Here is a 14,139-nt window from a genome sequence, read left to right as displayed (position 1 = left end):
CGTCGTTCCCGCCTTCCCAATGCCCCCCGCCTTCTTATCAAGTCTCGCCTCCTCATTGGACCAGCCTCCTCCATCAGGCCCCGCCTCCTCCTTCGGCCTCGCCTCCCTATTGGCCCCGTCTGCCCTATTGGTCCCGCCTCCCCGTCAGGCCACGCCCCAATCAAGCCCCGCCCCCGGAGCACCACAAGCCTCAATTAAAGTTTCCTCGTTATTTTATTTTCCCACGTACAAATAAAAACCGCTGAAAAAAAAAAAAAAAAAAAAAAAAAAAATTTCCCCTTCCAGCCCCAAACCCGCCGCGATTGGGGAGGGAAGGAGGGGTTTATCACCCGTCCTGGGGGGTTTTTGTCACCCACCCCAGGGGGGTTTTGGGAGGGTTTTTGTCACCCATCCCAGGGAGGTTTTGGGGGGATTTTGGGGCAGTTTTTGGGGGGTTTCAGTGGCAGCAGCCGGCGCAGGGCCCCCCCCCGGAATGGGGGTCCCCAAATCTGGTGCTGCGGCTCAGGATCTCGTAGGAGGAATCGTCCCCACAGCAGCCGGAGACACTCGGGGACGTGGCGTCCACCTCGAACCTGGGGGGACACCGGGGTCACCCTAAAGCCCCTCTGGGGTCACCCTTAAGACAACATGGGGTCACCCTAATCCTCCCTGGGGTCACCCCAAAACCCCTCCTGGGGTCACCCTAAAACCCCCCCAGTGTCACCCCTGACAAAAAAGTAAATTTTTTCCCCAAAAAAACACTTTTCAGGGAAAGGATGAACCCAAAAAAAAGCATAAAAACCTTTCAAAAAACCACAAAAAGGCAAAGGGGCGGGTTTAGGGTCGTTTGGGGCGGGTTTTAGGGCGGGTTTGGGGCCGCACTCACTGCAGAGCCTCCCGGAAGAACTGGAGGGCGCCGTGGTTGTGTTTGAACACGGTGAGCATCACCTTCTTCATCTGCGTGCTGGGACAGGGGAGGGGACAAAGGTTTGAGCCCAAAAAGTGCCCAGATTCAACCCCAAAAACTGCCCTGAGTGACCCCAAAAACTGACACAATTTAATTCCAAAAACTGCCCAGAGTGGCCCCAAAAACTGATACAATTCAATCCCAAAGTGTCCCGTTTTTACCCCAAAAACTGCCTCAGTCTCACCCCAACCCCCCCAATTCCACCCCAAACCCCCGAAATTTCCCTCCAAACCCCCCAAATTCCATCCCAAATTCCCCAAATTTTACCCCAAACCCCCCAAATTTCACCTCAAAACCCCCAAATTCCACTACAACCCCCCCCCCATATCCCCCAGATTTCACCCCGAGCCCCCCCAAACCCTCCAAATTCCACCCCAAACCCCCTGGTTTTACTCTGAACCCTCTGATTTCACCCAAATTTCTCCCCAAATCCCCCCAATTCCACCCCAAACCCCCCAAACCTCTCACCTGTTGGCCACGAGCTGCAGGATCTGCAGCAGGAACTTGCCCAGGCCTCTCCTCCTGACTCTGCTCTCCAGCTGCACCTCGTAACTGCAGCACAGACACCCCAAAATAACCCCAAACCTCGGGAATAAACCCTCAAACCTCGGGAACAAAACCCTCAAACCTCGGGGAAAAAACGTCTCAAACCTCGGGGTAAAAAAACCTCAAACTTTGGGTAAAAACCCTCAAACCTCGGGTAAAAAAGCTCGGGAAAAAAACCCTCAAATCCCCCATAAAAACCCCTCAAACCTCGGGGAAAAAAGCCTCAAATCCCCCATAAAAATCTCTCAAACCTCGTGTATAAACCCCTCAAACCTCGGGTAAAAAACCTCGGGAAAAAAACCCTCAACCCCCCCATAAAACCCCCTCAAATCTCGTGTACAAACCCCCCAAACTTTGGGTAAAAAACCCCAAAATCATCAGAATTCACCCCAAAAACCCCAAACTGACCAGTAGAGCACCTCGTCGCCGCACTCGACGTCGAATCGGAAATGCGAGAAGCCGACGGGGCGGGCCCCGGGCTCCCGGGCCAGCAGGAACCAGGCGCGCTCATCCCGCAGCTCCGCCCGCTTCTCCCGCTCCTTCCAGCCCCACTCGCTCTGCTCGTACCTGCGAGCGGGGAAAATGGGGTTTGGGGGGAAATAAATGGGGTTTGGGGGGGAAAAATGGGGGTTTGAGGTGAGATAATGGAGTTAAGGGGGGAAATATGGGGGATTGGGGGAAAAAATGGGGGTATGGGGTGGAATTGGGGTGGGGGGAAATGGGAAAAACAAGGTTTGGGTTGAGGGAAATGTGGGTTTGGGATAAAAAAAATTGGGATGAGGATCAGGGGACAGGGCCAGGGATTGGGGCCAGGGATGGGGACAGGGATGGGGACAGGGCAGGGGACAGGACAGGGGACAGGGCCAGGGGACAGGCCAGCCCAGGGGACACTCACAGGCTCTGCATGTTGGCCTTGGTGAGCTCGAAGGCCCAGTCCAGGGTCGGGGGGTCCAGGCTGGACACGCGGCAGCACTCGATGGACACGTTCAGCCTGGGGGGACACGACACAGGGGACACTGGGGACAGCGTGGGGACACTGGGGACACCGTGGGGACACTGGGGACACCGTGGGGACACTGGGGACACCATGGGGACACCCAGAGTGGCCTTGGGGACACCAGGAATGGCCTCAGGAACACCTTGAGGACACCAGGAACACCCCAGGGACACCTTGAGGACATCTTGGGGACACCAGGGACATCCCAAGCAGCCTTGAGGACACTGGAAACACCCCAGGGACACTGGGAATGGCTTCAGGAACACTCTGGGGACACTGGTGATACCCAAAGCAGCCTTGGGGACACCAGGAACACTCTGGGGACATAGGGAACACCTTGGGGACCCCAGGAAGACCTTGGGGACACCCCAAGCAGCCTTGGGGACACCAGGAACACCCTGGGGATACTGGGAATGGCCTCAGGAGCCCCAGGAACACCCTGGGGACACCTTGGGGACACCCAAAGCAGCCTCAGGGACACCAGGAACACCCCAGGAACACCTTGGGGACACTGGGAACACCCTGAGGACACCCAAAGCAGCCTTGGGGACACCTTGGGGACACCAGGAACACCCTGGGCACCCCAGGGACACCCCGATCCCGGCGACTCACCCGTTCCTGTCGTACTTTTTGAAGACGGGGAAGGCCTCGAGGGGGTCCCGGAGCTGGAAGAGACCAGAGAGCAGCGGGGGCCAGCGGGGGGCGGTGCCGGCCCGGCCTCAGGGCGGCGGCCTTTCCTCCCCCATCCTCGCTCTCCTCACACTCACTTTGTTGGCCGCCTCCACCTTGGCACAGACCGCGGCCATGGCAGCGCGCTCCTCCAGCCGCCGCTGCTTCTTCTCCTTGGCCCTGCTGGATTTCCTCTGCGGGAGACACAGGCCGGGAGTTACAGGGAAATCATCGGGGAATTACAGCGAAATCATCCCAGGAATTACAGTGAAATCATCCGAGAATTCACAGTGAAATCATCCCAGAATTCACACCAAAATCCCAGGATTCACAGTGAAATCATCCGAGAATTCACAGCAAAATCATCCGGAGATTTACACCGAAATCATCCCGGGAATTCACACCAAATTCCTGAGAATTCACACCAAAATCTCCCCAGGAATTCACACCAAAATCCTCCAGGAATTCACATCAAAATCATCCTGGGATTCACAGTGAAATCATCCCGGGAACTCTCACCAAAATCCCCCCGGGAATTCACAGTGAAATCATCCCTGGACTTGACATCAAAATCCTGAGAATTCACACCAAATTCCCCCCCCTGGGAATTCACACCAAAATCATCCCGGAATTCACAGCAAAATCCTGAGAATTCACACCAAAATCTCCCCAGGAATTCACACCAAAATCCCCCAGAATTGAGTGAAGTGCCCCCAAAATTAAAGATTTGACAGGAAAATCCACCAGAATTGAGCCAAGTGCGCCCAAAATTAAAGATTTGACAGGAAAATCGATGGATTGAGGAGAAGGACAAGGTGAGCATCCCTTAAAAATTATATCTGTCAGTGGGTTTGGGGGGAATTAAAGGTGTTTTGGGGGGAATTAAGGGTGGTTTAGGGGCTTGGAGCAGCCACCACCTGCTGCTGGTGGGGATGTGGATGATAAAATCTTCACTTTAAGGTCATTTTGGGGGGAGAACATGGAAGTTTTACAGCTCCAAATCCATCCTAGAGACTCCCCCAGGCCCAAATTCCCCCTCAAATCCCCTCCGGTCCTGATCAAACCTCTCTGCAAAGCCCCAAATTGTCTCTAATGGTCCCAAAATCCAAACACGGAGCCTCAAATCAGCATAAAAGTTCCCACATTTCACCGTGGGAACATCAAACTCTCAGGAAAGGTTCTAAAACCCTCACGGAAGCCCCAAACAACATCCAGAGCCCCCAAAACATCCCAAATTTCCTCATAACAACATCCAGAGCCCCCCAAACATCCCGAATTTTCTCACAGTAACATCCAGAGCCCTCGCAGAGCCACCAGGATCCTCCTGACCTCAGACAACCCCAAAACCTCACGGAAAGTCCCAAATCTCCACAGAAGAGCGCCCAGTTCCCACACAGAGCCCCAAATCCCCAAGAAAGGATCCCAAATCCCCTCACGGTACTAAAGAGCCTCCCCATCCCTCTGAGACGGTCCCGAATCCCTTCAGGGAACCCCCGTAAGGCCTCACGGCGACCACCCGCCCCCTCAGACGACCCCAAATTCCCCCGCGGAACTCCCGGAACCCCTCGCGGGGACCCCAAACCCGCCCGGCGGCCCCGGCAGGCCCCACCCCCGCCCTCTTTCCCCTCAGGCCGAGCCCCCTCGGGCGCGGCGCGGCCCCGCTCACCCCCATAATGGCGGCGGCGGCGGCTCCTCACGGCGCGGGGGGCGCGGGGGGTCTGAGGGGGCGCGCGCGGGGGGCGCGCTATTTATATGGGGGGGGGCGGCGGGAAGGGAGGGGGGGCGGAGCGCGGAGGGCGCGAGCCCGCGGCCGGCGGCCAACGCGCAGGCGCGGGAAGGGGAAAAGGGGCGGGGCCGCCGCGCATGCGCGGAAAGGGAGAGGAAAAGGCGGGAGGGGAGCGGGCGCGTGGCGGCGGCGCGTGGCGCGAAGGCGGCTCGGCGCTGATTGGCTGAGAGCGGAGAGGGCGGGAACGCGGGAGGCCACGCCCAGCGCGCTGAGGGGAGCGGGGCCGCCATTGCAGGAGCGGGGGTGCCCCGGAGCCCGGGATGGCCCTGAACGGGAAAAGAGACCCTGGAACGGCCTTAAAACGGCAAAATAGACTGCAGGATAGCTCTAAACCAGTAAAAGAGACCCCGGGACGGCCCTAAACCAGCAAAAGAGACCCCGGGATGGACCTAAACTGGTAAAAGAGACCCCAGGACGACCCTAAACCAGCACAGGAGACCTTGGGATGCCCCTGAACTGGCAAAAGAGACTCCAGGACGGCCCTGAACTGGTAAAATAGACCCCGAAACGGCCCTAAACTGGTAAAAGAGACCCCAGGAGGGCCCTGAACCAGCAAAAGAGACTCCAGCACGGCCCTGAACCGGCACAGGAGACCTCAGTACAGCCCTGAACGGCCAAAGGATACCCTGGTACGGCGCTAAACCACTAAAAGAGACCCCAGTATGGCCCTGAATGGGAAAAGGAGACCCTGGTACAGCCCTAAACCGGCCCAGGAGACCCCGGTACAGCTCTAAAATGGTAAAAGAGACCTCAGTACAGCCCTGAAGGGGAAAAGGATACCCTGGTACAGCCCTAAACCGGGACAGGAGACCCCACAGACCCAGGTATGGCCCTAAATGGGAAAAGGAGACCCCGGTACGGCCCTGAACGGGTACAAGAGACCCTGGTATGGCCCTAAACCAGTAAAAGAGACCCCACAGACTCTGGTATGGCCCTAGACTGGCACAGGAGACCCCACAGACCCCGGTACAGCCCTGAATGGGCACAGGAGACTCCAGAGATCCTGGTGTGGCCCTAAACCAGCACAACAGAGGTGGGTCCAGCCCCAGAGCCCCCAGTATGGACTGACTGACTGCGGTTTGGCACATATGCCTGAACCACAGCCCTGCCCTATAGCCCTGGGTGTGCCCTATGGCCCTGCCCTATAGCCCTGGGTCTGCCCCACAGCCCTGCCCCATAGCTCTGGGTCTGCCTTATGGCCCAGCCCTATAGCCCTGGGTGTGCCCTATGGCCCTGCCCCAGCCCCGTGCCCTCCCACAATGGGGTCACCCCACAGGACCCATTGGGGCACCCCCAGATGGAGGGGGGGGATCTCTATGGGGACCCACAGAGGAGGGGGAACCTCAGCCCCACAGACACCACCCGACCCCATAACAACCCCCTGGAGCCCTGGCCCCACACAGGGACAGACCCCAGACCCACACGGGGAGAGACCCCAGACCCACATGGAGAGAGACCCCAGCCCTACACGGGGACAAATCCCAGCCCTACACAGGGACAGACCCACAGAGGGACAGACCCCAGACCCACACAGGGAGAGACCCTAGACCCACATCTGCCCCACATCTGCCCCACAGCCCCATCCCAGCCCCCCGACCCCCCCCAGCCCCACACCAGCCCCGACCCCCCTCCCACATCCCCCACCGCTGCCCCTCTCAGCCCCTTTGTCCCTGTGCCCTTTGTTCCCGCAGCCCCCCGGGGGCTCTCCCGGCCCTGGGGCCGCTCCCTGCTCTCCCCCCGAGCCCCTCTGAGGCCCCTGAAGCCCCCCAAGCCCCCCCGAGCCCCCCGGAGCCCCCCGGAGCCCCCCGGGCGGCGCGGAGGGGTACGTGGGGCGGGGGGCCGTGCTGAGGCCGGGGGAGCTGGAACTACTTTGGCTCCGGGAGCGGCGGCGGCGGCGCTTTGTGCGGGCTGGGGGCCCCCGCCCGGGACCCCTCCCCTCAAAACAGCCCCTTCCCCAGCTCCGGGGGCGCTCCTCCTTTCGGGGGGCGGGGGGAGGGACCCTCCCTCCCGTGCTGCCCCTCCCCGCCTCCCCAGATTCCCACGCCCCCTCCCCAAAAAAACAAAAATCCCATCCGCGCTGGGGTTAAAGTTTGGCCGAGGGTGGGGAGGGGTCGCGGGGACCCCCGGGGGGCTCAGGGGCGCGCCCCGCGATGCCGGCGGTGATGGAGAAACCCTCGGGGATCCTGTCCCGGAGCCGCGCCAAGGCGGGGGGCGCCGCGGGGCCGCCCCACTCCGAGGACGAGGCCAGCGAGGACGAGCACGGCCACGGTGAGCGACCCCCGCCCCTAAAACCCCCCGGCAAACCCCCCTCCCCATCCCCGCCTGGGACCCCCCGAGTGTCCCCCGCCCCTAAAACCCCCCAGCAACACCCCCATCCCCGCCTGGGACCCCCCGAGCGACCCCCGCCCCTAAAACCCCCCGGCAAACCCCCCTCCCCATCCCCACCTGGGACCCCCCCGCGGGGTTGGGGGCACCGCGATGTTCCCGAGAGTTTATTGGGGGTTATTGAGGGGGGGGGAACAGCGCTCAGGACCCCCCGAGGGGTTTGGGGACTTGGGGGGACACCGGGGGGGACAAAGCGCCGTCCCCATTGTCCCCCATTGTCCCCAACTGTCCCCCATTGTCCCCAACTGTCCCCCATTGTCCCCAACTGTCCCCCATTGTCCCCAACTGTCCCCCATTGTCCCCGGCCTCCCGCGTGCCCGCTCCCTCAGCTTTGTTCCCCGGTGGGGAGGGGGCTCTGCCGAGGCCCCCCCAGGGCTCGGAGCCCCCCGGTACCCCCCGGTAACCCCCTCCCCACCGCAGACAGCATGATCCGGGTGGGGGCCGATTACCAGGCGGTGATTCCCGACTGCAAACCAGGTACTGAGAGGGGGATTTGGGGGGCTTTGGGGGGGCTTTGGGGGGTGTCCCCGCTCTGTGTGACCCCCCTGTGCCCCCCCCAGAGAGCCCCGCCCGTTACAGCAACAAGGAGCTGAAGGGGATGTTGGTGTGGGCCCCCAACCACTGCGTGTCCGACGCCAAACGTGAGACCCCGGCTGGCCCCGCATGCCTGGGGGGGTTGGGGGGCTTTGGGGGGGGTTTGGGGGGATTTGGGGGGGTTTGAGGGGGTTTGGGGGGGCTTTGGGGGGGATTTGGGGGGCTTCGAGACCTCCCTGACCCCCCCCTTTCACCCCCCAACTGCTCCTTTACCCCCCAACCCCTAAAACCTCCCCTGTGCCCCCAACTCTCCCTTTACCGTATCTGAACCTTCCTTATTACCCCTTTAACTCCTCCTTTACCCCCCAAAACTGCCCCCAAACCCCCCCAAACCCCCCTCACTGCCCCCCAAACCCCTCACTGCCCCCAAACCCCCCTCACTGCTCCCCAAACCCCCCTGACTGCCCCCAATCCCCTCCCCACAGTGGACAGGTACATCGCCATGGCCAAGGACAAGCACGGCTACAACATCGAGCAGGTACCGGGTTCTCCTTCCTAAAAAACACCCCAAAACCCCCTCCTGACCCCCCTGGGGTGCCCCAAACCCCCCTTCTGATCCCCCTGGGGTGCCCCAAAGACCCCCCTGGGGTGTCCAAAATGCCCTCCTGGGTACCCCAGACGCTCCCCTGACTGTCCTGGGGTGCCCCAAAGACCCCCCTGAGATGCCCCAAATACCTGCCTGACCCTCCTGGGTGCCCCAAACACCCCCCTGACCCCCCTTGAGTGCCCCAAACTCTCTCCTGACCCCTCTGGGGTGCCCCAAATACCTTCTTGACCCCCCTGTTTTACCCCAGCCCCCCCTCTGTGACACCCCAAACCCCCCCTGGGGTGTCCCAAATCCCCCCTGGGGTGTCCCAAATCCCCCCTGGGGTGTCCCAAAGCCCCCCTGGGACACCCCAAACCCCCCTGGGACACCCCAAACCCCCCTGTGATACCCCAAACCCCCCTGGGACACCCCAAACCCCCCTGATTCCCCCCCCGCCCCCCCAGGCGCTGGGGATGCTGCTGTGGCACAAACACGACGTGGAGAAGTCCCTGGCAGACCTGGCCAACTTCACCCCGTTCCCGGACGAGTGGACGGTGGAGGACAAGGTGCTCTTTGAACAGGCCTTCAGCTTCCACGGCAAGAGCTTCGCCCGCATCCAGCAGATGGTGAGAGACCCCAAAATCTGCCCCCAAAAATCCCCAACAGAGATCAGACCCTGCTCCTTCAGGGGGGGTTGAATATAGGCCTTGGTTAGAAGATTTTTGGGGGGATTTTGGGGGATTATTTGAGGCTTTTTTTTGGGGGGGTGTTGGCTTTTTGGGGGCTTTTTGGGGTATTTTTGGGGTAATTTTTAGGGTATTTTTTAGACTTTTTTGGGGGTATTTTGGGAATTTTTTAGGGTATTTTTGGGGGTATTTTTTAGGCTTTTTGGGGGCATTTTTGGGACTTCTGGAATTTTTTTTTTTTGCTTTTGTGGGCTTTATTTGGGCTTTTTTTGGGCATTTTTATTTTTTATTTTCGGGTATTTTTGGGGGGTATTTTTGGGGCTTTTTGGGTATTTTTGAAGGCTTTTTTTGGCCTTATTGAGGCTTTTTGGAGGCTTTTTTGGGCTTTATTGGGGCTTTTTTGGGGGGGTTTGTGGGTATTTTTTTGGCCTTTTTAAAGTAGTTTTTGGCCTTTTTTTTTTTTTTGTATTCACCTCTCACCCCAAACACCCCCCCAACCCCCCCCAAAACTCCCCCAATTTATCTCCTAAACCCTCCCCAAACCCCCCGTGTGTCCCCCCAGCTCCCGGACAAGCTGATCCCCAGCCTGGTGAAATATTATTATTCCTGGAAGAAAACCAGGAGCCGAACCAGCGTGATGGACCGGCAGGCCCGGCGGCTGCTGGGGCGCCGCGACCGGGACGACAGGTCTGGGACCCCTGAAACACCCCAAAACACCCCAAAATCCCACCCCTGGGACCCCAAAACACAGCCTGGGACCCCCAAAACACCCTGAAATCCCACCCTGGAACCCCCAAACACACCCACCCTGGGCACAGTGTGATGGATTGGCGGCTGCTGGAGCACCACGACTGCAATGACAGGTCTGGGACCCTGAGCCCCCAAAACACACCCCAAAACACAGCTTGGGACCCCCAAAATACAGTCTGGGACCCCAAAATACAGTCTGGGACCCCAAAATAAGACCCTGGGACCTCAAAACACACCCTGAGCCCCTGAAACACCCGAAAATCCCCCCAAAACACACCCTGAGCACCCAAACACAGCCTGAGCACCCAAAAATCCCACCCTGAACCCCCAAATCCCCCCTCACTTCTGGCCCTGCAGCAACGACGAGACCGACGAGCACCGACCCCACCCCGACGGGGACCTGGAGCCTGTGGACCCCAAAAAAGAGGTTTGGGGGGGTTTGGGGGGGCTCAGGGGGGGTTTGGGGGGACACAGGAGGGGCTCAGGGAACCCCTGAAAACAATGAGGGGGAGCTGGGGGGGTGTCGAGAGACCCCAAAAATTGGGGAAAAAAGACCCCAAAAATTGGGGGGAAAAAAAACTCCAAAAATTGGGGAAAACCCCTAAAAATTGGGGGGAAAAACCCAAAAATTAGGAAAAAACCCCCCAAAATTATGAAAAACTCCCAAAAATGTGGCGGGTGGCGCCCCCTGCCGGTCGGGTGGGGGAACAGCAGCCGGAGCGGAACGTACCAAGTTCTGGCCGGGGGGGGGGGGTTGATCAGGGGGGTTTCCCCGGCCAAAACCAACTGTACCAATTAACCCCCTGAGCCAATTAATTAACGGGGCGGGTTTAATTGTCCCCCAGGCGTGCCCGGGCCGCGCCGGGCCCCGCAAGGAGCCGCAGTACCGGCACCACCCCCCGGGCCGGCAGCGCCGCCGCCCCCCCCGCGGGATGCGCCTGAGCCGGCAGGACGTGGCCGAGGTCACCGCCAACCCCGACCTGGGGGCGCGGGCCCTGCGCCAGCTGGACTGCCAGCTGGTGGCGCTCAAACGGCAGGTACTGCCCCTAAAAACCTCCTGAATCTGCCCAAATCCCACCCTGGGGACAGCCAAATGTAACCCTGAGCCCCCCCAGACCATCCTGGGGACACCCAAACCACACCTGCAACACCCAAACCCACCCTGGGGACTCCCAAACCCCTCCCTGGGACAGCCAGAACCCCCTGGGGACACACAAATCCCACCCTGAATTCACCTTGACCACCCTAAACTCCTCCTAACCCACCTGGGGAGACCCATATCCCACCCTGAACTCCCCAAAACCATCCTGAGGACACCCAAATGTCACCCTGAACCCCCCTAACCACCCTGAGCCCCTTCGAACCCACCCCAGAGACACCTAATTCCCCCCGGGGACCCCCAGACCCCCCCGGGGCAGGGCTGACCCCCCTGTCCCCCTCTGTCCCCGCAGGTGCAGCGGATCAAGCAGATCAACAGCGGCCTCAGGCAGGCGCTGGACGGGGGCCTGGAGGGGCTGAGGCCGCCTGAGGTGGGTCCCTGGGGGTCACAGGGGGCCCAGGGGGTCACAGCCGTGTCCTCCTGTCCCCCAGTGTCACCTCCTGTCCCCCCCCAGGGCAACAGCAAGTTCAGCTCCCGCTGGACGACGGACGAGCAGCTGCTGGTGGTGCAGGGTGAGTGTGCCCTCCTCGTTAGGTTAATTAGCCTCTTCATTAGCCTCATTGGGCCCCGTGGGGCCTGGCCCTCACTGCCCTGTCCCTCATTGTCCCCTGTCCCCTCCCAGTCCTCTCCCTGTCCCTGTCCCAGCCCCGTCCCTCACTGCCCTGTGTCCCTTTCCCAGACCTGTTCCCTGTCCCTGTCCCCATCCCTGTCCCTGTCCCTGACTATCCCATATCTCCCCTGTCCAGCCCTGCGCCGTTACGGGCGGGATTTCCCGGCCGTCGCTGCCGTCCTGGGGAACAAAACGGCGGCTCAGGTTCGGAGCTTCGTGCTGGGCCCGCGGCGCCGCCCGGGGCTGGAGCGGCTCCTGCAGGAGCCCCCGGGGCCCCCCGGGGACCGCCCCGAGCCCGCCCGGGACCAGGAGGAGGTGAGGAGGGGCTGGGGGGTCCCTGTCCCTGTTACTGTCCCCTTTCCCTGTCCTGTCCCCGTCCCTGTCCCCTGTCCTGTCCCAGGGTCCTGTTCCCACGGCCAGTCTGGGCCCGGTTCTGATCCGGGGCTGGTCCAGATCCTCCCTGCCCACACCACGGCCCATCCCACCAATCACACCCCACCCCAATCAATCAATCAATCAATCAATCAATCACACCCCAATCAATCAATGACACTGCCCCACCCACACAACAGCCCCGCCCCATCCAGCCCTGGCACTGCCCCACCCTGTGCCCCGCCCTTCTCAAACCCGGGCTCTGTCCTGGACTAGGCCACACCCCAACACTGCCCAGCCACACCCATTCCTGCCCCACCCAATCCCTGCACATTCCAGCCCCGCCCAGCCCCAGCCCCGCCCAATCCCTGCCCATTCCCACCTCGCCCAGTCCTGCCCAATCCCAGCCCCAGCCCCACTCAGCCCCGCCCAGTCCCAGCCCCGCCCATTTCAGCCCCACCCAATCCCTGCCCAGTCCAGCCCCGCCCAATCCCAGCCCCGCCCAATCCCAGCCCCGCCCAATCCCAGCCCCGCCCAGTCCCAGCCCCGCCCATTTCAGCCCCACCCAATCCCTGCCCATTCCTACCCCTTCCAGCCCCGCCCCTTCCAGCCCCGCCCAGTCCCAGCCCCGCCCAATCCCAGCCCCGCCCATCCCAGCCCCGCCCAGTCCCAGCCCCGCCCAGTCCCAGCCCCGCCCATCCCAGCCCCGCCTCTCTCTCCGCAGGTGCAGATCACGGCCGTGTCCCACCCGCCCTCCTCGGCCCCGCCCCCCGGCTCGGCCCCGCCCCCCTCCCGGCCCCCGGCCCCGCCCCCTCTGCTCCGCCCGGCCCCGCCCCCGGCCCCGCCCCCGGCGCTCCCGCGGCCGCCCCCGCCCCTCCAGCCCGGCCGGGCCCCGCCCCCTTTGCTCCGCCCCGGCCCCGCCCCCGGCGCCAGGCCCCGCCCCCCGGCCGCGGGCCACGCCCCGCCCCGCTGAGCGCCCCCTGCCGGGCCGGAGGAGCGGGGGGGGCCCGGGGGGCCGGTTTGCAATAAAAGTATTTTACTACAGAGGCCGCGACTGGGGGGACTGGGAGCAGTGGGATGTACTGGGCAGAGGGGTCTGTAGCCAGAACACAGGCCTGTATTGGGTGCACTGGTTTATACTGGTCTGCACTGGGCACGGGGCTGAGGCAGGACCCCCCATTCACCACTCGGAGGCCGCGGATCTTTCTGGAAAGTTTTTAATTAGAACCTGGAAAATCCACCGCAGAGGGGGCGTGGCCCGGGATTGGCCCCTCCCCCGGAGTGTCCCCGCCCCCAGGGGCGGTGCCGGGGCGGGGCTACAGCAGGACAAAAAGGGGGAGGGGGAGGGGACGCCCCACCCCCACCCCGGAGCCACCCCCGGCAGCAGCAGCGCCCCCGCCCCTCCCCCCCCCGGGGCCTCCCTGAGTGCGGGGGGAGGGGACAGCCCTGTCCCGAGGGGGGGGAGGGGCAGGGGACACCGGGATCCCCGCGGGGAGGGAGGGAGGGGAGGGGACACCCCCACCCCCCCTTAAGGCCACCCAGGGGCCCTGGGGGAGCCCCCGGCTGTCCCCGTGTCCCCCCATAAGGCTCAGGGACACCCTGATGTCCCCACGGGCCACCACCGGCTCTTCGGGCCACCCGGGGTGTCCCCCTGTCCTCCCCAGGCCCAGGACTCCTCACTGTCCCCAGGGGTCCCTGGGGCCACCCGGGATGTCCCTGTCCCCAGCCGGGCCTTGTCCCCTCCCAAAGATCCCCCCAGGTCCCTGGGCCACCACGATGTCCCCAAGAGGCCCCAGGGTCCCCATGGAAGGAGCCCTGGCCTTGTCCCCAAAGGCCCATTCGGGATGTCCCCAGGCCCGGCCAGGTGAGCCCCAGGGCCCCCGGCTCCACCCAGGGGTCCACCCAGGGGTCCATCCCTGCCCCCGGCCAGGCCAGGTGACCCCCGAGGTCCTGGGTGTGTCCAGGGGGTGCCTGTGATGACCTGGACCCCCAGAAGGTCCATCCAGGGGCTCCAGGGCCACCCCAGGAGATCCCCCGGGGCCACCAGATCCATCCAGGAGCTCCTGGATCCATCCAGGACGTCCCCACAGAGGCCTGGAGTGTGTGAGGTCCA

General features: G+C 62.4%; 2 protein-coding genes across 2 annotated transcripts; one reads left to right on the top strand and one right to left on the bottom strand.

Annotated features, from left to right (window-relative positions):
• Positions 1-120: 120 nt before the first annotated feature.
• On the bottom strand, positions 121-4,901 carry NAA40 (N-alpha-acetyltransferase 40, NatD catalytic subunit). Its single transcript, XM_083881237.1, has 8 exons — positions 4,825-4,901; positions 3,257-3,352; positions 3,102-3,154; positions 2,388-2,483; positions 1,901-2,059; positions 1,415-1,498; positions 866-943; positions 121-572 (listed from the first exon to the last, which is right to left on the bottom strand). Exons 1-8 carry the CDS (start codon positions 4,828-4,830, stop codon positions 437-439), a joined length of 708 nt encoding a protein of 235 aa, XP_083737363.1. The 5' UTR covers positions 4,831-4,901; the 3' UTR covers positions 121-436.
• A 2,102-nt stretch (positions 4,902-7,003) lies between these two features.
• On the top strand, positions 7,004-12,999 carry RCOR2 (REST corepressor 2; the record flags this gene model as incomplete). The annotated part of the gene is made up of 12 exons (XM_083881439.1): positions 7,004-7,212; positions 7,750-7,806; positions 7,890-7,970; positions 8,349-8,401; positions 8,914-9,075; positions 9,698-9,822; positions 10,243-10,312; positions 10,731-10,922; positions 11,337-11,414; positions 11,499-11,556; positions 11,791-11,969; positions 12,751-12,999. The coding sequence occupies exons 1-12, from the start codon at positions 7,095-7,097 to the stop codon at positions 12,997-12,999; spliced, it is 1,422 nt and encodes a 473-aa protein (XP_083737565.1). The 5' UTR covers positions 7,004-7,094.
• Between the last annotated feature and the right edge of the window lie 1,140 nt (positions 13,000-14,139).

This window comes from Zosterops lateralis (genome assembly GCF_965231275.1).
Source record: "Zosterops lateralis genome assembly, chromosome: 33".
In the NCBI taxonomy this organism is placed as follows: domain Eukaryota; kingdom Metazoa; phylum Chordata; class Aves; order Passeriformes; family Zosteropidae; genus Zosterops; species Zosterops lateralis.
The sequence above is the reverse complement of the archived record's forward strand: the minus strand, read 5'-3'. Positions and strand labels throughout refer to the sequence as shown.

Coding starts and splice junctions, on each gene's coding strand:
- NAA40 (XM_083881237.1), bottom strand. Junction 3,155..3,256: donor AGGTGGAGGCGGCCAACAAA/GTGAGTGTGAGG, acceptor GGTCTCTTCCAG/CTCCGGGACCCCCTCGAGGC. Junction 2,484..3,101: donor AAAAAGTACGACAGGAACGG/GTGAGTCGCCGG, acceptor GTGTCCCCCCAG/GCTGAACGTGTCCATCGAGT.